Below are 26,092 nucleotides of genomic sequence, written 5' to 3'. Positions count from 1 at the left end.
CTTTAGTTTCTGGCTGAAGCTGGTATGTACTGAATCATTACTTAACAAAAGAGCAAGGGGGAGAATAATAGTCAAACTGATCCGCATTTTCTTTTAAGACCACTGAACCTTGTAAGATGTTAATATTTAATTCACTAGCACAATATTCTCAAGTGTCGGCTCTTACAGTCAGGCAAAGTGCTTAAGCTGGAAGAAAAATACAAGACTAACATACAGTCATCAAATTCATGTTTATTTTCATTGAATTCATACAAGCTGGGCTGAACAGGAAAATTTATAGGAAAAATCAGCTTCTGTCTTTCTTTTCAGAAGAATGCTATTTTATTGGATTTGAAAACCATATTGACCTAAAGGACATTCAATTGAGATTTTAACTGTTGTGGCCTTGAAGAGCTTCAGCCATGAATAATTTGCCCATGCTCTGTGATGTAAACTCCTTGATCTGCTGGCAGTAGGTGTTGATTTGTCCTGTTAAGAGTTGAAAAAAAGACAGAACATAAGATTAATGACTCAGGGAACCGAAATTTTAAAATGTAGCCTGAAAGGTTAAAACAGAATTCAAAGCACAATAGTTCACACCATCACATACCGCACAGAGAGAGCTAATGTAATGCTGTCAATATTTAATGTGTACATTTTTTATACTTGTTTTAATACACGCACAGAAGCTAACCTATAATCATAGATTACTATACAACCCCTTCTATAATCACAGCACCTATCACATCTACCTGAAGTGACCAGTGTCAAAGCAACTGAACAGCATCTCGTTATGTGACCATTCAGAAAATTTCTAGAAGAATCTGCGAAGAACATTAATATCAAAGTCTAAGAATCTGTACCAAATGGGCTATGTTATGCTACTTTCCAGTCATCTGATATGTACATGGCGTAGTGCAGAAACTCTGGAATATAAATTAAGGAAAAGGGATTTGGACTTCTCTCTCATTCAGTTACCTTTGCTGCTCTAACTTTTCTAATTGTTGAATGGCAGCAAAAGACATTGCCAAAAGATTGGTAAATAAAGCTTCTGGCTGTTTAAGGGATTCCGCAGTATTTCAGCTCAAGTTAGCAGCCCAGTACCCAGTTTGAATCAACACTGTTTTCACCCAAGTTGGATTTATTCATTTAGACTGCAGTAATTCTGTTGAGTAGGATCCAAAATCTCGCATGGTAATCCCAATCCACTCATGTCTAGGATGGTCTTGTAAGACAGAGATATTTGAAACAATTTTTTTGCCTTCCAAGTTTGCAAATAACCACCGATAGAGGTACCACCCAGGGATCCAATTTAGGCTCCAAATGTACCAAAGAGTGGAAAGTAGCCAAACCACTCTGTTTTTTGAAGCACTTTTGGCAGTAGTTGTACAGGCCTAGGGGGAAATGCCAATAAGTCTATGTGGTTGCTTTGGTCAATTTTTTAATATTTGCTTTATTTTCCGGGAAACAACTAAAGGTTGCATCATGAGAAAAGCTCTTTTATATTCATGTGCAATACAAAAGTAGTGAAAAGACCAAGAGATACAGCTAAGCAGTTATGTAGGTTTTTTTTTGCAGAATGTCTTTTCTTAAAAATTGATTACAGCGGGCAGAATGATTATTTAAACTGAAACTGTTTTCCTTTATATAATTAGCTACTTTCCCTCTAATCTAACTCAATTCTTTCATGCACATGAGCATATCTGGGGAGAGAGCGAGGGGTTAACATGAAGGGCATGCCCTTAAGTCAAACGAAATGTGCTCACAAATGCCATGTGACAATGTGGTGGAGAGGAGCACAAATGAAAAACAAGAAGTAGTTAAGTATAAGGAAGGGAGAAAAAAAATTGTAAAAACTCATTCCAGAAATATTCAGTAGTTGACATATAGTGGGTTAAAGAAATTGTGAAAAATAATAGGAATGACAGAACTGGGTTAAACCAGAACGCTGACTGGAAAATCATAGAGACAACAAAAGGAACTGGTATATTATAGCAGGTGAAGTAGCAACAACTTGTTAAAAAGATATTGCTCAGAAAGAAATCATGCTAAACTCTTGATCAATGCTGAGTTAGTTTTTTTAAATTCACTCATGGAATTTGGACATTACTGGTTGGGCCAGCATTTATTGCCCTTCCCTAGATTCCCTTGAGGAGGTTTCTTGAACCGCTGCAGTCCATTTGTGTAGGTAGGCCCACAATACTGCTAGGGAGGGAATTCCAGGATTTTGACCCAACCACCCAGCATGGATCGTGATCAAAGGAAGATAAGAACTGGACAAGAGAAGACCCACAAGCAAATTATTTATTAAAACCAAAAATATGAATTTTAATTATGGCATGGCAGATGGAGGTGGCAACCCTTTAGTTTCTAGAGATTTTATGTACACAGAGAACATTATCCAACTAACAAGGAGTCTAGCTAACAAGATGTGCATCAATTCTGGATGTAATTTTGAGTAGTTATCCAGGCATTATACATAAAATCTCAGAACATCTCAGGTTCAGAGAACATTATATTGCAACTGGAATGCTGATAAAGGAGGAGTACACAAAGATGTTTGAGACAAAACTATTGGTCATATAAAATATTGACTTAGAAGCATTTTTTTTTTAAAAATTGAACAGAACATAATAAGGTTGGAATAAGTCCAACAGAAGAGTGAGAACGATGTGAAGTACTTGAGGAAATATTGGGAAAATTATAACTAACACTAAATTCTGAATTTCAGTGTTGTTGTGAACCACAGAACATCGTCTTGGAAAATTATTTTGTCTTAAATCACTAATATAAACCTGAAAAAAATTGAAAATATAAACATTGCAATTTTCTCCACATTACTATTGAAGAAAATAGAGGTATGCACCCAAATGCCATACAATAATAGCATGCTTTTTCTCTGTCCTCAACAATCACAAATACCATGCAACTCCAGACAACCTAGAGAAACATTGGTGAAACACAACATTGAATTACAATAACAACTGCATTAATACAGGGAAAGCCTGTTGCGCTATCTCATAAACATAGAGACAATAAGGACTGGCAGTTGCTGGAAGGCAGAATCTATAGGTGCGTGGCTGGAAAAGCACTGCGGGTGCGTAAGGACGAAGGGTTTCGGCCTGAAATGTTGACTTTCCTGCTCTTCTGATGCTGTTTGACCTGCTGTGCTTTTCCAGCTTCACATCTACAGAACTCATAAAAATACTCTAAATGCTATTTGTGATTGTACCATTGGCATTGCTGATGAATGCCAAGTATATTAAAGACATCACTGCTTCACTCCTAAATGTGATACAAGCTTTTTAATTTGGATACTTGGTCTAAATACAGCCTCAATTCACCAAATTAACATTCAATTTTGCCCACAGGAGGAGACAGCTTAATTTTGGGCTCTTAACAGGCCCATGTCCATAACAAAATAAAACAAATCTAAAATCTCTACCAAATGGCATCAACTTAAACTTATTCCTGTAGCTGATGGAAAAATATCACGTTGGTTCAGCAGAGAGGGCTCTTATAAAGTATAAAGAACAAGTTCAGTTAATAACCTAGGTGAACACAGATAATAAATGCTTCATGGCTAGACCTTAGGTCAAACCCTCTAAGGTTGGGGCAACATAGAAAGCTTTGTGAACAAAACTGTACTACATTCAACCTGGAAGCATTCAATTTTCAGTTTTCTCCTGTATTCTCTCCTCTAAATCTCTAACCTGCAACAAGGAGTGTTTCAAGTCTTGGTGGTGGCTGAGGTGGTTTGAATAACTTGGACGGGTCTTCTTCTGGCAATGGTGCCTCTCCTCGGCTCTGTCGTTGGGAATTTTCCAGCTGACGCCTGTGTAGGTACTGCAGAGAAACCGTAAGTTGAATTTATGCTGCCAAATCAAGTTTTTCAGTTCTGAGGAAGTGTCACCGGACCTGAAAAGTTAACTCTGATTTCTCTTCACAGAACTGCCAGACCTGCTGAACTTTTCCAGCAATTTCTGTGTTAGTTTTTCAGAAAACTTAATTGTTTTAGATAACACTGTCTTTCATGTGGGTAGGTGACGGGCGGTCTTAATCTTAAAATAAGGCCTTAATCAAATCCTCCAATTTTTCCAAAAGAAAAATTCTAATCGATACCTTCACCTTCCATAAAAATATTTGTAGGTTAGTTGCATAAATTATTCTTTATTAACAAAAGGTATTCTTGTTACAAGTTACCATACCTTGTTAGATGTTATATTATGGTCAGCTCTACAAATAAACCAAACAATTTGTACTTAAGAATGCCATCTAACCATATAATAGGGTAAGCCAGAAGCTCAAACAATAGATCCTCCCTTTTGTTATCTAAACTGCATATTTATGAACTGCACATCGCCCATTCAAGTTTTTCCAAAGGTCAACCAAGAAAACATTTGATAAGACAAGCCAGACACATTTAATTTCTCAAACAGCAAATGAATCTGAAGAGCAACAGCTACAATAGGACTCAGTTAAACCAATTAGTACATGTCTTTGTGTTACAATACAACATTGTACATTTTACCATGTAACCCAGTGGACTTGAACCTCGTAATCTTAACTTTGAGACTGATGAAAGTTAGGTCTGTGATAGGGGAGAAGACAGAAGACACTGTATAACACGTATTAAATCTTACAGGGCCAAAGGGATGGTAATGAGACAGGAATAGAACCAAAAATATGTTTACAGAAAGGCTGATATTGTCTGTAAGCAAAAAAAAGGTAAACTGAAATATGCAAAGAAAACGAAATATAAAATGGGGGTGGGAATGGAGTTTTACGATCTGAAATTGGTGAACTGATTGTTGAGCGTAGAAGGCAATAAATTGTCTAATTCAAAGACGAGATTCTGTTTCTCAAAATTACATTGAGCTTTGTTGGAACAATTCGCCAAGCCAAGGACAAAGAAGTCAGAGATGGTGGAGTACAGAGCTAAAGAAATAGACAACTAGAAGTTGTGGGTCATTGAGCTTGGCGATGAAAGGTGCTCCATAAAGCAGGCACCCAATTTGCATGTAGTCCCCCAAGTGCGGAACAGACCACGTTATGAGCAACGAACATAGAACATTAAATTGAAATAATCGCTGCTTGACCTGGAAGGAATGCTTGAGACCTGGTTTAACTTTTGTCTTCAACCAGTAGCACACTTACTGTAGGCAAATCTTTTACCTTCTTGCAGTGCTACAGTTTTGCAGGGCCCAAGGGAACTAACTCTTCTGTCACTCAATTACTCATTTTTCTCCCAATCATAGACTTTCAATTTGTCTGCCCCACCCACCATTTCCTTCAAATCTTGTACCTCTAACTTTTCCCAGTTCTGATGAAAGGTCATCAACCTAAAACATCAACTGTGTTTTCTACAGATGTTGTCTGCCCTGCTCAGTATTTCCAGTATTCTCTATTTTTATTTCAGATTTCCAGCATCCATAGTATTCAGCTTCTTGATCAGTATACTTTTAGCAGAGTGATTTTAGGGGGATAGTAAACAAAAGTCTGTGTTTGTGTTTCTAAACAAACAATATACAACTTGCTTTACACAAAAAGATTAATGGTGCATTTTCAGTATGCTCATCTCAAGTTACTATAGAAGAACAAAATTTACAGATGGGTATCTAAGGGCGCAATTATATTCATAGCATCAACACTGACAACTTTCAAATGGCTGCCAAATACTTAAGGTCTGACTCACCACAAGGAAAACTGACCTTTCCCGGAGGGAGAAGAGGAGGCCAACAGAGCACTCAGTGTCAAAAAGAAACAGAGAAAATGAGGAAAGAAAAATACTAGGCTAACAAAAAGGATGTTTTTCTTTTAAAAGGTTTTTAAACATGAAATCCAAAGGGTGTGATTCACTTCCCCCAGTTAAGAATAACCTCCATGACATAATTATTGGGCAACTGTAAAGTCTGTGTCTACCACAGCCTGTAGTGATAGCATGCTGATGGTATTTCTTCATTCCGAACTCTGCCAATATAGGAAGTTGTAGCTTTGATTTGACTTACTTGCTGTTTCTGTTGTTGCTGTTTAGTTACATTCCTCATGTAAGTATTATATTTAATGATATCTTGACTCATTTCATCCACTCTGTCCATTAACAACTGAAGATTCTTTTCTAGATGATTTCTGCAAGACAAATAATAACAAAATATGACAAATTATTGATTCTACAAATTATACAAAAATGAATTAATGTCCAGCATTAATTCTCTCAAATAAAATGCATTTAAAACCCTGACCTCATTGCGTTCCTTACAATACCGAGTAAGACAAAAAGCAACACTAGGGGTATCTTACTGCACAAGTGTCTATTCAACCCATACTGACTTCCTCTGGGCCAAAATGCAAAGGATAGGAGGATTAAATGATGATCACCCCGACTTTCTATTTTCAGCAACCTAGTTGGTGAAGTCAGACAAGCAAAGCTGCTTTGCTACACAAAGATTGTGAATTCGAGTACACAACTGACAAGTAAATTTTGTGAGATACCGGTGATGCTTAAATTATGTTTTCAAAAGGCTAACTCTTTAAAAGTATGCAAGATGGTTGAAGGCATCAGGTTTACAACCAGAAAAGTAGTTTTATTGAAATACACGACTACTGAGGTAGAAAGTAAGAATAATTGAAGATTCGCACACCTAAACCTGACACAGCAGGGTCAGTTAGCATTTGCGAAGAGAAAATATAACTTCATTTACATCTGCACATATTGCAGTTAGGTAATTCAATTTAGACAAGTGAGTAAAACGCACCGTAGGAGTGTAATCAACAGATCATAATCAAATCCGGTCTAACAAAATTTATGCAGCAATTCTCAGTTTAAAGCAAAGATCTGTAGCTCGGGTTGTGGGTGAGGTTGTTGACTTGCTCGCCGAGCTGACTTGTTTTTGTTCAGACATTTCGTCACCATGCCAGGTGACATCATCAGTGGAGCCTCCGATGAAGCGATGTTGTTCTACTCCACTTGGAATTTATACTGTCAGGCCTGTTGAGCTCTTCCAGCAACTTTGTTTTTATTGTTGTTGTTGATATCAGGGTCTGGTACCGGAGAGGTGATTGAGCTCCATCAAGTATTTGTGGCAATGGAAAAGGTTAATCTGGAGCTTTACATTTCCAGATCATGACAAAGACACGTATATATTTACTAGAGATAGTAGGAACTGCAGATGCTGGAGAATCTGAGATAACAAGGTGTAGAGCTGGATGAACACAGCAGGCCGAGGAGCAGGAAAGCTTATGTTTCAGTGATTTCTGAAGAAGGGTCTAGGCCCGAAACGTCAGCTTTCCTGCTCCTCTGATGCTGCTTGACCTGCTGTGTTCATCCAGCTCTACATCTTGTTATCTCCTATATATTTACTAGTAATTTTAGAAATGCTATCAAGAAATTTTTTCATGCATTGTGCGGTCAACAAATGAAATAACTCTCTTGATGTAAAGTTGTGAATGCAAAATACATTCGAAAAAGGTGGAATACTACAATAGGAGAGTTGATGATCTTTCTGGATGGATGAATTTCAATGTCAGGAGTGGCTTTCCTCATTCATAACCACTGAGAATTGCTGAGGTTGTTGGCTTGCTCGCCGAGCTGGCTTGTTTTTGTTCAGACGTTTTGTCACCATGCTAGGTGACATCATCAGTGGAGCCTCCGATGAAGTGAGGTTATTCTCCTCCGCTTGGAATTTATACTGTCCGGTCCGTTATGGCGAGTACTGTCATTTCCAGTTTTGATCGCTATGGGTTTGTATATGGGGACTGGGCAGTATAAATTCCAAGCGGAGGAGAATAACATCGCTTCATCGGAGGCTCCACTGACGACGTCACCCAGCATGGTGACAAAACATCTGAACGGAATCAAGCCAACAAACTCATCCACAACCCAAGCTACAGATCTTTGCCAAAACTTTAAACTGAAGAAAAAAATCAGAGTTAAGATTTCGGGTCCGGTGGCTCTTCATCAGAACAGATATTAACAAGTTGGTGGTAAGGGTCTGTGGGAGTCTAGAATTTGAAAAAGTGCTTTCAATCTTAATGGTAGGGTCTCAATTGAGTAATTCTGTTCAGACTGTCAGCTAAACTGACTGCCTTATTACCAGGCAAAAGCCCAAACTTTAATGGGAAGAGGCCAAAACTTGCTGATGGCCTTGAAGACCAGAATGGGAGGTCATCAATAATATTAATTTTGATGCATTTTCACAATTTTTATTTGGATGGTTTAAGTCCCCTGATGTCACATTCTCTTCAGTGCAATTGGTTTTCCTCTTCTTCCTGACATCATAGCTCATATCATACATCACATATCAGTTTGGATTTTTGCATATTAGACAAGGATAATTAGGGTATTTTCTTACGTAGCTTACTCCCACATTCCACAGTTTCAATTCTGATCACCTTCTAGGTATCTGTGAAATACAAGGCATGCGCCACTGCTGTTTTTAAAATCAAATCTTGTCTGAGGTTGCTATGTCTAAACTTCATACTGAAGGAAATTTAAAAAGGTTTATTTCCAGTTGCTATAACAGATGTGCAGGCAAATACTTTGTTCAAGTTTGGTGATAACACTTCCTATAAGCTTACAATTTGATTGTTTTGCAGCGATGCTTTCAAAATTACTATTAAGTGCTGCACCACTAACACATCACACACTTTCTTTTGTTTTGTTTTCTTTTGTGCATTTAGGTTATTGATGCTGTCCATCGATATGTTGCCATATTAATATTGTGGATATTTGGCACAGGTAACAACTATTGTTTGACATCACTGTGTACCTCCACACAATATTCAAACTGGAGGTTCAAGTGACTCTGCACTTGCTTAAATCTATTTGCCGTGTTCTACTAACCAGTATCCAAATTCCAGTGACATTTCTAACATTAACAAAGAGCGTTAATTGTTCTTTCATGGGTTGTGGACATCATGTGCAAGACCAGCATTTGTTACCCATCCCTAATGGCCCACCCAACCATTTCAGAGTTTTGCCAGCACTTTTGAAAAATTTTAAAACACATGGCCCTATCTTTTGCAGATGAAAAATATCTACACACGATGCGCCTGTTTCACCACAACAAAATAAGTGGCAGCCATTCTGTGGCTCTTTTCTCAGGCCAATGCCTCTATCAATCAGAGTCCACCTGCCAGCCAATCAGCACTCTCCTTTCATCCAGCATGAGTGTATTTTATCCTTTAGTTTGGTATTCTTTGAGAACTTACCCGATTAGTGCAAGATGAAAAACTTCAACCAAATCAACATGAGAACTACATCAGGCTATAATGTTCATAGTAATAACACATGACTGTGATAGGTGCTATCTAACTAATTTTTTAAAAAAAAGTACTACTAAGGTTGAAACTAACCAAACTAATTTCAAAGAGTTGGCAGCAAAGCCTTTCATTATGGACTGGTTTAGAATCATAGGCCCAAACTTCCATGATTTATAAGTAAGTATGTCAAAATCTATTAGCACTATCACAGTCCATGGGAAACTATTGGAGTGTTTTGCTTTGAATAGTTCTGGAGCACTGCAGCATTTCAAAGACTCTTGCAATCATTCATGTTTAGCTCATTAATTGTTCAAGGCATTATTTGTTTAGTATACCTTTTAATTATCAAAACATTTGGAAGTACAAAAAAAACTTTGCCTATGCGTTTCATGATGGAGTTTAAACTGGCTGTAATATATTATTTTATAAATTGCTTATTATGGGCAGTCAGATTCTGGCTAATGGTTCTAAAAGTTGAAGTATACATGCCTGCTTTATTTAAAGTAATTGCAGCTATTTTATGTCAGAAGATTGATGGAGATTATTTATTTTCTTTTGTTTGAATTCCCGAAAGACACAGTCCTCCTCTTGGTTTATCATGTAAGAATTTGTTTTTGTTATTTTTCATTCCCCACCAACTACTTCCAGCAGTCTAAAACCCCATTAGCGAATTTCTATGACTCTGTGTTGGCATTGGTTCAGTGCCTGTGTCAGTCATTTTATGTACGTAATGACTTTGGTAGCCGAGCTCCACGACAAGGTACATGGCAATCCTTTCGGGTTGCAAAAATACAACTACCATTATTTACTTCAGTTCAGCATTAGCATGAATTTAACATTGTAAACATACAGCAAAAAAGCTGGGGTAGGTGGAGGTGCAGGGGTAATGTCAGTGGACTAATGATCCAGAGGTCTAGCTTACTGCTCTGAAGACATGGATTCATATCTTAGCGTGGAAACTGATGGAATTTAACTTGAAAGCAAAACTCAATAATGTTTGCCTGAAATTATCAATTGTCGTAAAAGCCCATCTGATTTAATGATCAAGGACTAAATTATAATTTACATAACTAATTATAATTTTACTCTAATTATTCTTTGCTAATATTTCAAAAATCCAAGCTAATGTGTGATTTATGCTATAAACTATCAAATCAGCAAAGAAGTTGGAGATTGCTCTAAAGAGAAAATTAAAGCAAAAGTTATTTTGTTAGGAGATTTAAAGCATCAAAATAACTGTGAAAATGCATTAAGCTTAAAATCATTGTCAGTAAATGAACAAGACTACACAATGAACCCAAACAATAGCAGGCAGTGCCTACATTGGCATGGTGCTCATAAACAAGCCAGATACTGTAGAGGAAATGGAAGTTACAGTATTCCACAGTTGGTATGGTATGGAAGATGAAGTGACAAAGAATTAGTCTTTACAAAATAATAAATCTATGACTGCTGAGAGGAAAGAGCTACTAAAGCAAATAGCTTGGAGATTCTTTAATAACATTTCCACTGAGATTATCACTGAGCATGTAGGACAGATATGTTCTTAATAGTAACAGGGTTAAACTAAACAAAGGCCACAATTAGATAAGCCAAAATCTTACTGAATAGTGGAGCAATTTGATGGGTCAATTGGCCTACTCTTGCTCTTACTTCCTATGTTCTTACAAAGACTGAAAACGTTAGATACAATTCCTGCAACAAGATTGTGAAATGATTTGAGAAAATTCTGAAATGTGATTAAGAAGCAAACAGAGATCAAGGAAAAACTACAGAGTTAAGCCTCGGCACAACAACTAAAAAATATCTAGGTACTCCACCAGAACAGTTAAGGAAGAAGTGAAAACCATAAAACTTGTTGACAGGCTTGAAACTGTAACTTAAATAGTAAATATTCAGAATAACTACTTCTTTAGATTGTTCAAAGAATTTGAAATGATCAACATGCCCTATTTAAATGGTAATAACTTAAACATTGCTTAAAAAAACACATTTTATTGAAGCTTTTTAGCTTGCACTCATCAGGACAATTTTCAAGAAGAAAAAAGCAATTCAAAGATAATAACAACATTTATACTACGTATCAGAAGATTGCTGATTGTTGACAAGTGGACTTTGATTGGTAGCAGTGTTCCATTAGAGAATACAACAGCTGGATGATGACGAACATTTGATTTCCAAATATGTTTTAAATTTTAAACTAGATGCATTGTCTCTTAAATTCTAAGTAATTCTGAGTGTGCAACAAATTACACTGACAGCCAATTCAAGATATTCGGGCTCTCAGTGTGACACACTAGCATGCACCGGAGGCTATGTATTAGAATATATAGGACCCCGTTCTTCATAGACAGAAAGAATGTATACACATCACACCCCTTTCAACTCATTATAGCTCCTTGGAGAACATTAATTCCTTCACTAAAAAAACCCCAGCTGTTCACTGTTTGCCCCTTAGCCAATTTTGCATCCATGCAGTCCTACTCGTCTAATCCCACAGGTTTATTAGGTGTAACCTTAACTGCCTTTTCAAAGCCCATATACACACATCAACCACACCAACACTATCAATCATCCCGGTTACTCCAATTGATGAAGTTATTCAAACATAATTAATCTTTAAGCAATTTGTGCTGGTTCTCATTTTTTAAACTCATGGTTTACCTGATTCAGAAATGCTTGGTATAAATATAAAATGCTTGAAATGACTAGGTGCAGCACCATTCCTTCCCCAAGTGTCATATAAACTTTTTGATTTTTCACCTTCATTTTGTGTTTGGGTTTTAAATTTTGAGTTAGTAATAAATAGGATCTCTGTGTGCGTGATGTTAATAATTAACTTACAAGTATTTGGTTTTAAAAAATTGAGTGGCTGACTTTTACACAGCAAAGTGGACAAATATACATCAAAGTTTTCTGTTATTTGTGGATGGGGAGGATTTTTTAAGCATAAGGAAAACTAACATGGCTCAGAGTGAGATTTTTTTGTTTCAGTTTTACTTTGAATAGGACGGCTCTGTGAAGGCCTTGATTGGAGATCTATGCACAGAACAGTGCTCCCGAGAAGGGGAGAATGAAATAAAACTATACTACCTTAGTGACAGTCCCAGATTGAAATGTTGGAGTAAAACCCTGAAGAGGACTTGAGGCAGAGTTTGTTTTAAACTCAGGTGTAAGCTTATTCTCAGAATTATCAATCAGATGTTCCACTCCAGATGTCCAGTTAAAAGTCACAGTTATCTTAAAAGGTACAGACAAAGGGACTCAGGTACAAGTACTGTACAAAGTTTGCTGTTGGGTGCTGCATTAGAGACTTGTATTTCATTTCTTTTGGAATTGCGCACTTTGCATCTAATGAGATTATCGTTTAAAGTATTAAAACTTGTTGAATTTGTTAACGGATTAATTTTATTCTATCTATTTCTTTTGCTCAATAAATTTCTGTTTCATTGTTTAAACAAAATCTGCAATACCACGTGCTTCTATCTCAGTGAAAGATCATCTGATTAAAACCAAAACAAAATATTATCAATGTTGCCAGGTTTCCGTCTGTAATAGCATCAGCCTAAATAAAAAAAACAGTTGGAAGAATTAAATAAGCAAACCCAGATGTAACATCTAACATTGACTGCCAATAAAGAAACAGTAGACAATATGCAGGATATCCATAATTAGGTATTTTCCCTTTTGAAGAATGCTTAATATTTTATCAACTGGGTCTTATTACAAAACTGCACCTTTGCGTAAGATCTATTCTGTGCTGCTTTGCTCCTGACCTCCTGGTAGGAGGAGTCTTCCACAGTAACAGAATATGGAATACAAGTTACGATACAAATTTTCCCACTAGACACAAACTCTTGCAAGTTTTATTGTGTCACACTAACTAACGAACGTCTAAGAAAAATTAATGCCAAAATAATTATAAACATATATGACATATCATATAACAGTAGCAACATACAGATATGTAAAAGATAAAGTCACCTTTGTCTAGTCCACTCCACTGGGCTGCTCTCCTACGAGACAGCGATAACTTGGTGGATACTTATCCCAAGGATCACCATGCCTCAGGTGAGGGGAGACATTGACGAGAACAGTCCTTCATGGTAACTCCCTCAGCCAGTACGGGAATTGAACCCACATTGTTAACAACACGCAAATCATCCTATCTAGCCAACTGAGCTAATCAACAAGATCGGTAAATTTATTTGAAACTCAAGGCAGCTGTGGGTTGGATAATCAAAGTAGATCTACAGTTTCTAACATTCTGAACTCATATTCACAATGTAAATGGCTGTTTTTTCTTCTTCTTTCTCAATCAAACAGGCCCTTCTTCATTTACATGTCTATGTGGCAACAGTGAATACTTTAGTGTCCAGATGAAATATTTGCTTAATATGCAAAGCAAAATGACTGAACAAGATTGAAACAAAGCTTCATTTCACTTCCTTTTCTTCAAATATTTGCGTTCTTTTATAAAACTGTGTTTTCACTTCTATTTACAGAAGCTATAGGCTATGAAAAACACCTTTTGATTTAGTAAGCAAAATGTTTCTTTGAACTGAGCTATGATATTGCAGGTGGTCTGCAATACCTTGTCCAAGCAGGCACTGCTCATTTCTAGACAGCGGGTTCAAATGTCCCATTCAACTATAATGGCAATTAAATTGTGCTCAACCTCATCTAGCATTTGTAAAAACATTTCTAGCAATCAGAAGCAAAACCTCTCCAATTTTTCCACTCTGCTGGCTAAAACTCATCGCAGCAAAGACCAGGAATACAACCTTAGAGCTTTTTGGTCTTATGACAAAAAATTACACCATTTGATTCCTCTTCACTGTGGTCCATTGGGAAATTTCTGGCCTATTTCTTATGCCATTATGTATGGTATTGCAATGTACTTGGAAGCTCTTATAGTACATGTTAATGTCCCTACCTCTGGGCAAGGAGGCCCAGGTTCAAGTCCCACGTGCTGCAGATATGCCTGGGCAGCCAGAGGATTGGCAAGAGGAGATGAAATATGAGGGCACGCTACCTAGCAATCTAAACAAAGATTGCAAGAGGCTGTGTCAGAAATATAAAAGGTATGAGACAGGCAAAAGTGGACATTGTACCAGTGGGAAAACGAGGCTGGAAAAGTAGTAATTGGAACAAAGAAATGGCAGAGGAACTGAATAGGTACTTTGAATCAATCTTCCAGTGGAAGACACCAGCAGCATACTAGAACTTCAAGAGAATCAGGGCAGGGGTCATTGTTGTAGCCAGCAGACAGGAGAAGGTGTGGGGGAAGTTGAAAACCTGGACTGGATTGGCTACACCCTAGCGTTCTGAAGGAGAAAGCGGAGGAGATTGCAGAGGCATTGGTGGCGATCTTTCAGGAATCCCTGGAGTCAGGGAGGGTCGCAGAGGAATATGGCTAATTTAACATCCCTGCTTAAAAATGTAGGGAAGCAGAAGACAGCAAATTATAGGCAAGTTAGCCTGGCTTCAATCGTTGGTAAGATTTTACAGTCTATTATTAAGAACGAGATTGGAAGTGCATGGTGAAATAGGGCTGAGTTAGCATGGCTTCGTCAAAGGGAGGGCTGCCTGACAAATTCTTTAAGGAGATAACAAGCAAGTTAGACAACGGAGAGTCCATACCCTATTTGGATTTCCACAAGACTTTTGACAAGGTGTCTACTAAATAAGATAAGAATCCATGCTGCTAGGTGCAAGGTACTGACCTGGATAGAAGATTGGATGACTGGTAGAGGCACAGTGTGGATAAAGGGGGCTTTTTCAGGATGGCAGCCAGTGACTAGTAGAGTGCCGTAGGGGTCAGTGTTGGAACCACAACTATTCACATTATAGATTGATGATCTCAACAAAAGAACTGAAGGCATTGCTGGTAAGTTTACGGATGAGTCAAAGATAGGTGGACGGACTGGTAGCACTGAGGTGGCAGAGAGGCTGAAGAAGGACTTGGACAAGCTAAAGAGTGGCAGATAAAATACATTGTGGGAAAGCATGAGGTTATGCACTTTGGTAGGAAGAAAAGCGGCATAGATTATTTTCCGAATGGAGAAAGGCTTCAGAAATCTGAAGCACAAAGGGATTTAGGATTTCTAGTTCACATTCCCATAAGGCTAACATGTAAGTTCAGTTGGCAATTGGGAAGGCAAATGCAGTGTTACCATTTGTTTTGAGAAGGCTAAAATACAAGCGCAGAGATGTACTGCTGAGGCTGTAAGGCTCTGGTCAGACTGCATTTGGAATATTGAGAGCAATTTTGGGTTCTGTATTCTAAGGAAGGATGTGCTGGCCTTGGAGGATCCAGAGCGGGTGGGATGGAAGGGTTGTTATATGAGGAACAGTTGAGGACTCTGGGTCTGTGTTTAGAAGGACAAAAGGGGAATCTCATTGAAATTTACAGAATACTGAGAGTCATGGATAGTGTGGACCTGGGGATTAAGGAGGAAAGAAAATGCATTTAATTTCAGAAGAGGATAGTGTTAATTGTTAATTCCACATTGCTTGTTTCTTTTATGGTTTTTAGGGTAAGGAGTTATGGTTTTTAGTAATAGGCAAGACTAGGACCCGAAGGCACAGTCCCTTGACCCTTTAGAAGTGAGATGAGGAGGAATTTCTTTAGCCAGAGGGTGAGGAATCTGTGGAACTCATTGCTGCAGAAGGTTCTGAGGGCCAAGTCATTAAGTACATTTGAGACAGAGGTAAATAGTTCTTGATTGGTAAGGGGATCAAAGGTTACAGAGAGAAGGCAGGAGAATAGGGTTGAAAAACATATCAACCACGATCAAATGGCAGAGCAGATTTGATGGGCTGCCAGTCTGTTCTTACATATGGTCTTATGCTTGAACTTGGTCGATGAGAAATATCTACACCTTGATTAAAACCAGGACCTACCTGAGCTGAACACCCATAATAGGTTATTTCTACAAGTAATGAAAGAAATTGGATTTACACAGCATCTTTCACACCTTCAAATTTCCCAAAGCACATCACTGCCAAAAGAAGTGAACCCCGTCCTCCTTACCCTAAAAACCATAAAGGAAACAAACAATGCGGATTTAACAATTAACACGATCCTCTTCTGAAATTAAATGCATTTTCTTTCCTCCTTAATCAAGCAGGCAGCTTTCATTTAAATGCCTGTGTGACAATACTAAATACTTCATTATTTGCTTAAAATGCATCACATTACCAAACAAGAATGAAACAATAAATGAAGTATAGTCACTGTATTAAATATCAGAAATATAGCAACAAATCTGCATATAGCAAAATTAATGATCACCAAATAATTTATTTTAGTCGCATTGGTTGACGGAGAAACGTTAGCTGGAACACAAGGACAACTATTCAGCCCTTCTCCAAAAAACATGGTGGAAGTTTAAAAGGTCAGGAGGACAGTTGAATATCTCCCTCAATGCAGTACTGTACTAATGTATCAACTTAGATTATGCGAAGGACTAAAGTAAAACATGAACGCAGAAGCCTTGACTCGGAGGCGGAACTAATGATTTCATTATCTACATCAGTTCTGAAGAAAAGTCATGCAGAATGTGGTTTTACTCACCACAGATGCTGCCAAGAGCAGCTAAGTTTTCCCAGCATTCTATGTTTGTTTCAGATTTACAGCATCTGCAGTATTTTGCTTTTATTCATTATCTACACAATCTAGATTATATTACCATGAAAACAGAGTCAAATAATAATTCCTCAAAAGCTAAAACTTCAAACAGCGAATAATCACTGAAGTAGAAATTAATGAACATTACAATAATTTGTTTCGAATTTAAAAAATTACAGCTAATTTCAGACTATTCATATCACTATTGATGGATGTCAGTTTTTTTTACAAGTTGAAGTAATTAGGGGCTTGTCACACTCAACAACTGAAGTAGGTGAAAACTGTATACAAACATGTACTTATTATTTGCACCTAATAACATAAGATACAAGAAGTTAATTTCACTTGTGCTGATATAAACTTTGCCTCAGTCAGAACCAAAAATTTATCACTCCACATCAGGTACAGTGAACATCTAGCAATAACAACCCAAAATACACACTGACCAATCAACCATAGGTCTTAAGCAACTAAAGCAAGATAGAGATATGAAAAAATTTTAAAAGAACTAATTTCGTACTGTTTGAAAATCAAACTACCACTAAGATTCCTTGAAAGGTTAATACGACTACTCATGAAACAGAAAAAATGCATAATTTTGCTACTATATTTGGCATTAACTGTGATCTGGTCTACAAACCTTTTTGAATTATGTACAAAACAAATGTACAAAACAAATGTACAAAACAAATAAAAATTTCCCTTTATTTTTAAAGGGAAAAGGAATCTTTTTAAAACATTTTCATTATACCCCATGACTGCGTCTCTGGAATATAAGACCACAGAGATTGAATTGAAGAAAATATGCTGCGCAACATGTTTCCTGGAACGCTAACACTTTTGTTCAAATTCTGACTAATATCTTTTCCATAATTCCTACACAAGATACACTGGAGATTTTTTTTTCCCCCCGAGAGGTGACATTCAAAAATACCACAAGTCTAAGTTTCTTGTGAGCACACGTCAAGCACAAACTAGGAAATGTACAATGTTTTACAGGCAATTCCAAAAGTTTTCATGCATCTGAGGCTTACAATTGATTTTACAATGTTGAATGTGGAACAACACATTTTAAAGAAAAGAACTGAGATCTAAAAATTAAGAAATGGAACTTTTTTATTTTTTTAAGTAATGAAACAAACTGGCAAATGAATAGTCATCGATCAACATGTATAATTTTTAAACTAACAAGCAATTCTGCAAAACACTTCTCAGTGAATGGTCAATAACTCAAGTTCTTTCCTTGATCCTTGTGAGAAAATGAGCAGCTTATGTTTGATACATCTCCGTAATTAATTAAGAGCTCACCTTGTGGAAAGCTCGAAGAACAAACCATCACTCTGTGGTAAGTTTGTGACAGCTCTAATACTAAGCTAATAAGAAAGATGATCTCAAATTATCCCCATTAATTTCTACAGTCGAGGCTTTAGCAATTTTGCCTGCGAGTCAGAAGGTGGTGATTCAAGTACTGATCCATAGTCATAAGTACAAAATCTCTGCTACTTTTCAGTCCATATTGAGGGAGTTCTGCACTGTTAGACGTGCCATCTTTGCCATCTGAGGAATTTTTAAAAATCTATGATACAATTCATAGAACAGCAAGGAAGTTCTTCCAGCAGTCTGACTACACTTAGTTGAAACCTGGCCCTTATCTCATTACTAGGGCCTTACTGTGCACATATAACAGCCATTATTTTCCTACATTATAATAGTGACAATGCTTCAAGGAAGTATTTTAGTGGCTGAAAAGTATTCCCAGCAATATCTGGAAATCAGGACAGTGAAAGAGGATTTCAAGTTGATGAAATTATAATCAGCAGTGAAGTGGTACAAAGCATATTGATGGAGCTGCAGATTAGCAAGTCTCCAGGACCTTGATGGACTTCAGCCTAGGGTCCGAAACGAGATGGCTCATGAGATTGTAAATGTGTTGGCAATAATTTTCCAAAATTTGATTCTGGAAAGGTTTCATAATGTTGTAAAATAACAAATAGAAAAAGAGGGAGTTAACTTTGAAACCAATTGGATTCTTCTTCAGAACTGAAGGGGATTGGAAAATGACGATTGTTATGCTGTTGACTAAGATGAAAGGAACAAGCAGAACAGATGGTGATGCTGCCCAGAGCAAAAGGCAAAACGGAGTGCTAATAGTGGCAGACAGGTTTTATAGATGGAAAATAGTTGTTGATGACATGCATTGATAGCAGAAAACAGGTCAGCTCTGCTGAGAGCAAACCCATGCAAACAAGACACTGCAGGAAGGGGGTCTACTCAAAACAGACGAGTGTTCGTGGGCTGAAGCTGTTGATTGATGTTAAATCTGGAAGGTTGCAAAGTGGCTAAACAGAAAATAAGATGCTGTTCCTCCTACTTGTGCTGGGCTTCACTAGAACATTGCATCAGGCCTAGGCTTGCTAGATATACTGCAGTTTTCCAGCAAAGCAAGGATGCAGACCAATTATGGAAAGTTTAAGTGAGCATTCAAAGATCTGGTAGATGGAATATCATGTGGATAAGTGTGAAATTGTTCACTCTGGTAGGAAGAATTTAAAAAAAAAAGCAGTCTTATTTAAAACCAGAAATGACAGCATAATTGCAAGGTGCAGAGGTATCTATCTAGCAAATACAGTGCACGAGTCAAAAATCATTAGTATGCACGTACAACAAGTAAGGCAGGCTAATGGAATGCTATCCTTTATTAGGAGGAGGATCAGACGTAAAAGTAAGGAGACTACGCATCAGTTATACAGGGCATTTTGTGAGACCGCATTTTGAATAGCATGTGCAGCTCATCCTCATTGAAAGAAAGAATTAAATGTGTTGGAGGTGGTTTACTAAACTGATACCTGGAATCAGAGGATTGTCTTTTGGAGAACGACTGGACAGGTTGGGATTAAAAGATCTTGAATGGTTTTGACAAGGTGGATGTGGAAACAGATGTTTACCCTGGTGGGGGAGTCCAGAACTAGGAGAGACTATTTTATAATTAGGAGCCACTCTAATTAGTGGGCAGAGACGATGGGTACTTTTTCTCTCAGAAATTTGTACAACTTTGGAACTCCCTGTATCAGAGGGCGGTGGAGGTGGAATCATTGGATATTTTTCAAGTAAAGATCAATAGATTCTTATTAGGAAATCAAAAGTTATTGGGGTAGATGAGAATGCAGAATTCAGAACAAACAGATTGGTCACGAATTTATTCAATGGCACAGCAGGCCTGAAGGATCAAATGGTCTACTTCTGTTCCTAATTCATAAGCACATATGAATTAATGTGCTTCCTTCACATTTGGCATTTTTCCTAACTGAGAGAAAAATACCATCTTGCAAAACTGCAATATGCATTCTGAAGCTCTTTTCCAGAGCACAGCTGTAGCATTCTTATATTTTGGATGCCCAAACTATAGTAATTCTTCAGATGAAGGAAAGGAACTAATAACTTGAAAGATGAAATTTCTCTCCAAAGAATAAGGTTTTAGCTTCTTATGGCCCACTCTCATTCTTTTGATCACTGGCAACTTTCTCCATTGATCTCCAACAATCCTTCCCTCTAACTAAATGCTACTGTGCATCCTTTCTCCACCCCTTTCTACTTTTGGGCAAGACAAGTTCTTATTAACTCAATTACTAGTCCGTCAATTCAAGACTACATCTCTCGGGATAATGCAGCTGTTAGCCTATGTCCTTCCACTCTGTAACAAAAAAACGTACTGACAAAATTCCCTCAAAATTAGCAGTATAGAATATTGCTCATGAAAATTTCAAATGGTTCAATATCAAGATGGGTATAACTGATAATGCTAATCCTGTGGACAAGAGTAAAACCAAGCTAACATTATGTCAAAAAAATCTGATTGATAGCAGCTTTATGTGCTGCCATCATATCATCAAAGTATCATATTACCAGCCCCTCTCACGTTATCCATTTTCTGTTAACAATTTTGAAAGAAAAACTGATTTAGTAACAACAAGGTAATCTAAGGAACAAGACTGTGGTTGCTGTGGGCTTACACATGGTAAAACAAAACCCAAAGACAATTTAAATTGGCAGGCAAGGTAAGATTTTACCTAGGAAAATACTGCCTAATTTAGAAAGATTGATGGCTGTATTTGTAGTACAAATTAATGGAATTTTCCAGAATGAACTAAAATTCAGATACAATATTAATCATATGTGGGTTTTACACAGAAACTGAGGAACAGTTGTTCCAAAACGGATGTGTTTGTGCCAATACAGAGCCGATCATCTGTGTACTTGCCATCAACAAAGCAAACAAACATATACGAAGACAATGTATACCAAGAACACTAGGCATAACCTTTAATATAAGTTCAAGAGCATTAAAAGGGCATATCCTTTCATTGCCAGTTCTGAAGTATAACATTCACAAATTGGGCAAATGCACTTTTCAAATTGTATTTTAACCACACAGATTTCAGTTCTTAAAAAATATGCATAATCCTTGTAAACTGAAGCTGCCATTACCAGATTTTTAGAAATCAATTTTGAAACACTTGTTTTTTTTTATTTTTCACAAAGATTGGTTTCTGATCATAAACCATTTTGCATCACAACACACAAATGAGAGGAATATGAAGTGTTACTTGTTATGATCCTGAGAGGCCTGTAACTTTTTAAGAGATAGATATTGCACAGCAACTGACAGAAGAGTCATAGGATAAGCATTATAATGTTAAGATTTTAATGCAACAAAACAAAACAAACTAAAACTAACTTGGTCTTAGCTTCCTGCTAAGTACAGTACAGAAAAGATATTCTTCCTAATTACAACTGTGAATGCTACAGCATATTAATGGTTTATACCTTGAAGTTAGAGTTTCAAATTTCTCCCGAGTATTAAAAGGCTCCTTTTTGCGTGCTACACCAGGATGAATCTGGTGTCTTTTTAAAAGTCCCTTTACTCAAAATCCAGAGCATCATCAAACCAATTTCCAGCATCAAGGCACCCTCTGGTGACACCTTGCACTTCAATCCTCGACAAATTCCATCTCTTCAAACAGGGAATTCATTCTCACCAACATTCTACGTGATGGTTAAGGCGAAAACAGTCTACGCCTGGCATTGCTTATGGCATTCTTTTCAGATCTCTGAACCAGCTGACCCTCTTTTATATCCCAGGGTGAAAACTAGCACTTTAGTTTCTTTGAGTTTCCACTAGGGCTTGTCCCATGGCAACCAAATCACATGGCCCTGCCACTGGGCAGATTTCAGTGCTATTTCTTCACTCCCATGCCAGGACATCGCTTTACCTCAAATCAAAATGGACAGTTTAAAATATAAACATCGTATAAAGTCTCGCATTTGTACCAAACTGAACAACGATATTAAACTAAACTTCAATACTGATCAATAGTGATCTGAAAATGGGCATCAAAAGAAGATTGCAATCATTTGTAATTGTTACCAAAGTTCAAGAAATTGTAGGCAATTAAAAACATCTGTAAGGATTGGAAAAAAGACTATTCTTGTGAAGAGATAAGAACATAAGAACTAGGAGCAGGAGTAGGCCATCTGGCCCCTCGAGCATGCCCCGCCATTTAATAAGATCATAGCTGATCTTTTTGAGACTTAGCTCCACTTACTCGCCCACTCACCATAACCCTTAATTCCTTTACTGTTCAAAAATTTATCTAGCCTTGCCTTAAACACATTCAGCGAGGTAGCTTCAACCGCTTCACTGGGCAGGGAATTCCACAGATTCACAACCCTTTGGGTGAAGAAGTTCCTCCTGACCTCAGTCCTACATCTGCTTCCCTTTGTTTTGAGGAGATGCCCTCTAGTCTTAGTTTCACCTGCTAGCAGAAAAAAACCTCCCTGCCTCCACTTCATCTATTCCCTTCATAATCTTATATGTTTCTAGAAGATCTCCCCTCATTCTTCTGAATTCCAATGAGTATAATCCCAGTCTACTCAGTCTCTCCTCATAATCCAATCCTCTCAACTCTGGAATCAACAGCGTGAATCTCATCTGCACCCCCTCCAGTGCTAGTATATCTCTTCTCAAGTCAGGAAACCAAAACTGCATACAGTACTCCAGGTGTGGCCTCACCAGGACCCTATACAGCTGCAGCATAGCCTCTCTGTTTTTAAACTCCATCCCTCGAGCAATGGAAAACAAAATTCCATTTGCCTTTTTAATCACCTGCTGCACCTGCAATCCCACCTTCAGCAATTCATGCGCAAGGACACCCAAGTCCCTCTGCACAGCAGCATGCTGCAACTTTTTTACCATTTAAAACATAGTCCATTTTGCTGTTATTCCTACCAAAATGCTCATTTTAAGTATTGATTTTTAAATTATTGGTTAGAAACAATGAACTGCTTTTATAAAGAACAGTTTTTAACTGAAATAAAGACATCGACTGAATCTAAAAGTGGCTGCGAGTTTGCATTGCTCTGTTGTCCACATTTCATTCTCTCGAAGTGGAGATACAAAGTTAGTGAAGTCCCACTATAGCAATAAATCCCTAGAAATGTGTAAACAGCTTTCTTCCTGGTCAATAATAACAGTTACATTCATAGCATTTAACAAATGAAGAATGGACCTTTTGCTACCATTTGAAATGGACAACGGTCTTTTTGAACTTGTAATAGCAATAGGAGAGAAGTCCATCTCGTGACTATCTTGGCTCTGTATGTTTTTACCAAGGGCATAATATTAAAAAGTCACCAGCACCTTTGAGGAGCTCCACTCTCTAATTCCATCTAAGATGCCACCTTGTTTGCTGAGTTTGATTGTGTCCACATTCCAGCAGACAAACAATTTTTAAAGGAAGATTGGAAGCACCACAGCAACATTTTTAGGAAAAGAAAAAGACATCAGCTACAATCTTAAATTGCTCACTAAGGTACAAAGATTTTTCATAGCCACAGCCAACCCAGATACCCAATGGACTCTTACTTGTCTTTTCCTTGTGAATCAGAATGTCACTGAAACAACCTCTTACTCAGTAATTTGTATTTTGCATGTTTGCTTTGTACGTGTATGTATACATTTTGAAGTTGAGACAAATTTTTCACTTTTTCATCATTTTAACTGACTGGGTTTGTGCATAACAATACTACTCCTTACTTGGTGAACTCAAGAAATCCTGTCTGGCTAATTTTTTCTCATCCATATGTAAATATTTAAGTACACAATGAGTTTGCAAATACATTCTTTAAAAATTCAAAACCCTGTTTAATCAAATAAGGCGTGGGGGAAAAGGAAGAGCCATTCTACTCCGCCTCACCTGGTTCTACCACTACGGAAATGGCAACTCGACTTCATAGTCAGCAAATGCAAAACGATGGCAAATCGGAATTAGAATAAATATTGGGCCTAAAAAAATCCTAAACAGTGGCCCAAGAAAAGGATTATTGATAAGACAAAATTCTTGAAACTTCTTACAATAGTGAGAGGCAACAATTTCAACAAAAGAAAAATAGGATCCGGGATTGTACCGAAGTATGGACCAAAATATGCCTAAGATATGATACTGAGCCTATGACGACAATTCAACCCAATTTGAAACAGTGTTGCAGTTCTGTTTCACAATATTACATTATGGCCACCATAGATTTGGAAAAATTAGAGAAAAAGATCACCCGACAGAACATGATGCCAGATGACAAGGGCAGCAAAAACATGGGAATACCACCACCTACAAGTTCCCCTCCAAAACACACACCACTTGACTTAGAACTATCATGACATTCCTTCCCCATTGCTGGGTTAAAAAAACCCTTCCTAACAGGTATCCCTAGACCCCCAAGAACTTCAGCAATCCAAGGAGGCAACACATCACCATTTTCTCTCAGGCATTTAGGTATTGGCAATAAATGCATCTGCAACCCCATGACTAAATGGAAAAAAAGACATGAATGATAAAGAAACTAAGTAAGTTGAGCTTATTGACAATAGACAATACTGACAGGGAATCTTGTTGAGGTATTTAAGATTTTTAAGGACATTAATGGAAATATTAAGAGTGCATTTACCAAAGCCTCAGAAATGATGAAGTAATAAAACAATTAGTTTCAGAGAATGGCGTAAGTTATGAGATCAATAACATGAGCAAAATAAGGAGGATTGCATTGACATCTTTACTATCTTAAAAAAGATAGTGAATGGTGCATTAATTTTTGAACTCTAAGGTAGCATAAAGGGCCAAAAGGACATCTTCCGCTCATGAGCTTTCCTATGCTCTTCAGAGACTCAGGTGATTAAAGTAGCAAGTGATTCAGCAATTCAGAAAGGGAGAGTTCCAGGCTTGAACACTTCACCGATTCTAAATTCTCCCCTAACCCCAACCTAACAAAACTAGGATTCCTTGTTTGATCAGTGTCCATAGATCACTGATTGAAGTGTTATAAGGATATCAGGTGAGGACAATTTACAGCTGAGAGGCTGAAACACAACAACCCTTCAATCAAGACAACAAGGTGCAGGGCTGGATGAACACAGCAGGCCAAGCAGCATCATAGGAGCAGAGAGGCTGACGTTTCGGGCCTAGACCCTTCATCAGAAAAGGGGGAGGGGAAGGGGGTTTTGAAATAAATAGGGAGAGAGTGGGAGGCGGATAGAAGAGGGATAGAGGAGAGGATAGGTGGAGAGGAAACAAACAGGTCGAAGAGGCGGGGATGGGGCCAGGAAAGGTGAGTGTAGGTAGGGAGTTAGGAAGGGGATAGGTCAGTCCAGGGAGGACGGACAGGTCAAGGGGGCGGGATGAGGTTGGTCGGTAGGAGATGGAGGTGCGGCTTGAGGTGGGAGGAGGGGATAGGTGGGAGGAAGAACAGGTTAGGGAGGCAGGGACGAGCTGGACTGGTTTTGGGATGCGGTAGGGGGAGGGGAGATTTTGAAACTTGTGAAATCCACATTGATACCATTGGGCTGCAGGGTTCCCAAGCGGAATATGAGTTGCTGTTCCTGCAACCTTCGGGTGGCATCGTTGTGGCACTGCAGGAGGCCCAGGATGGACATGTCGTCTGAGGAATGGGAGGGGGAGTTGAAATGGTTCGCGACTGGGAGGTGCAGTTGTTTATTGCGAACCGAGCGTAGGTGTTCTGCAAAGCGGTCCCCGAGTCTCCGCTTGGTTTCCCCGATGTAGAGGAAGCCACACCGGGTACAGCGGATGCAGTATACTACATTGGCAGATGTGCAGGTGAACATCTGCTTGATGTGGAAAGTCTTCTTGGGGCCTGGGATGGGGGTGAGGG

The 26,092-nt window shown here is 38.0% G+C and overlaps 1 protein-coding gene across 1 annotated transcript in view; it reads right to left on the bottom strand.

The window, feature by feature from the left end:
- Positions 1–211: 211 nt before the first annotated feature.
- eif3hb (eukaryotic translation initiation factor 3, subunit H, b) overlaps positions 212–26,092 on the bottom strand; it is a 146,729-nt gene continuing 120,848 nt past the window's right edge. The window contains exons 4-6 of the mRNA XM_020516267.2: positions 5,988–6,108; positions 3,693–3,825; positions 212–468 (exon numbers count right to left, since the gene is read on the bottom strand). Coding sequence (XP_020371856.1) covers positions 371–468; positions 3,693–3,825; positions 5,988–6,108 — 352 coding nt within the window. The 3' untranslated portion in view covers positions 212–370. The remainder of the gene's footprint in view (positions 469–3,692; positions 3,826–5,987; positions 6,109–26,092) is intronic.

The sequence above is a fragment of the Rhincodon typus genome, chromosome 4, assembly GCF_021869965.1.
Source record: "Rhincodon typus isolate 14 chromosome 4, sRhiTyp1.1, whole genome shotgun sequence".
NCBI lineage: Eukaryota > Metazoa > Chordata > Chondrichthyes > Orectolobiformes > Rhincodontidae > Rhincodon > Rhincodon typus.
This window is presented reverse-complemented; position numbering and strand designations above follow the sequence as displayed.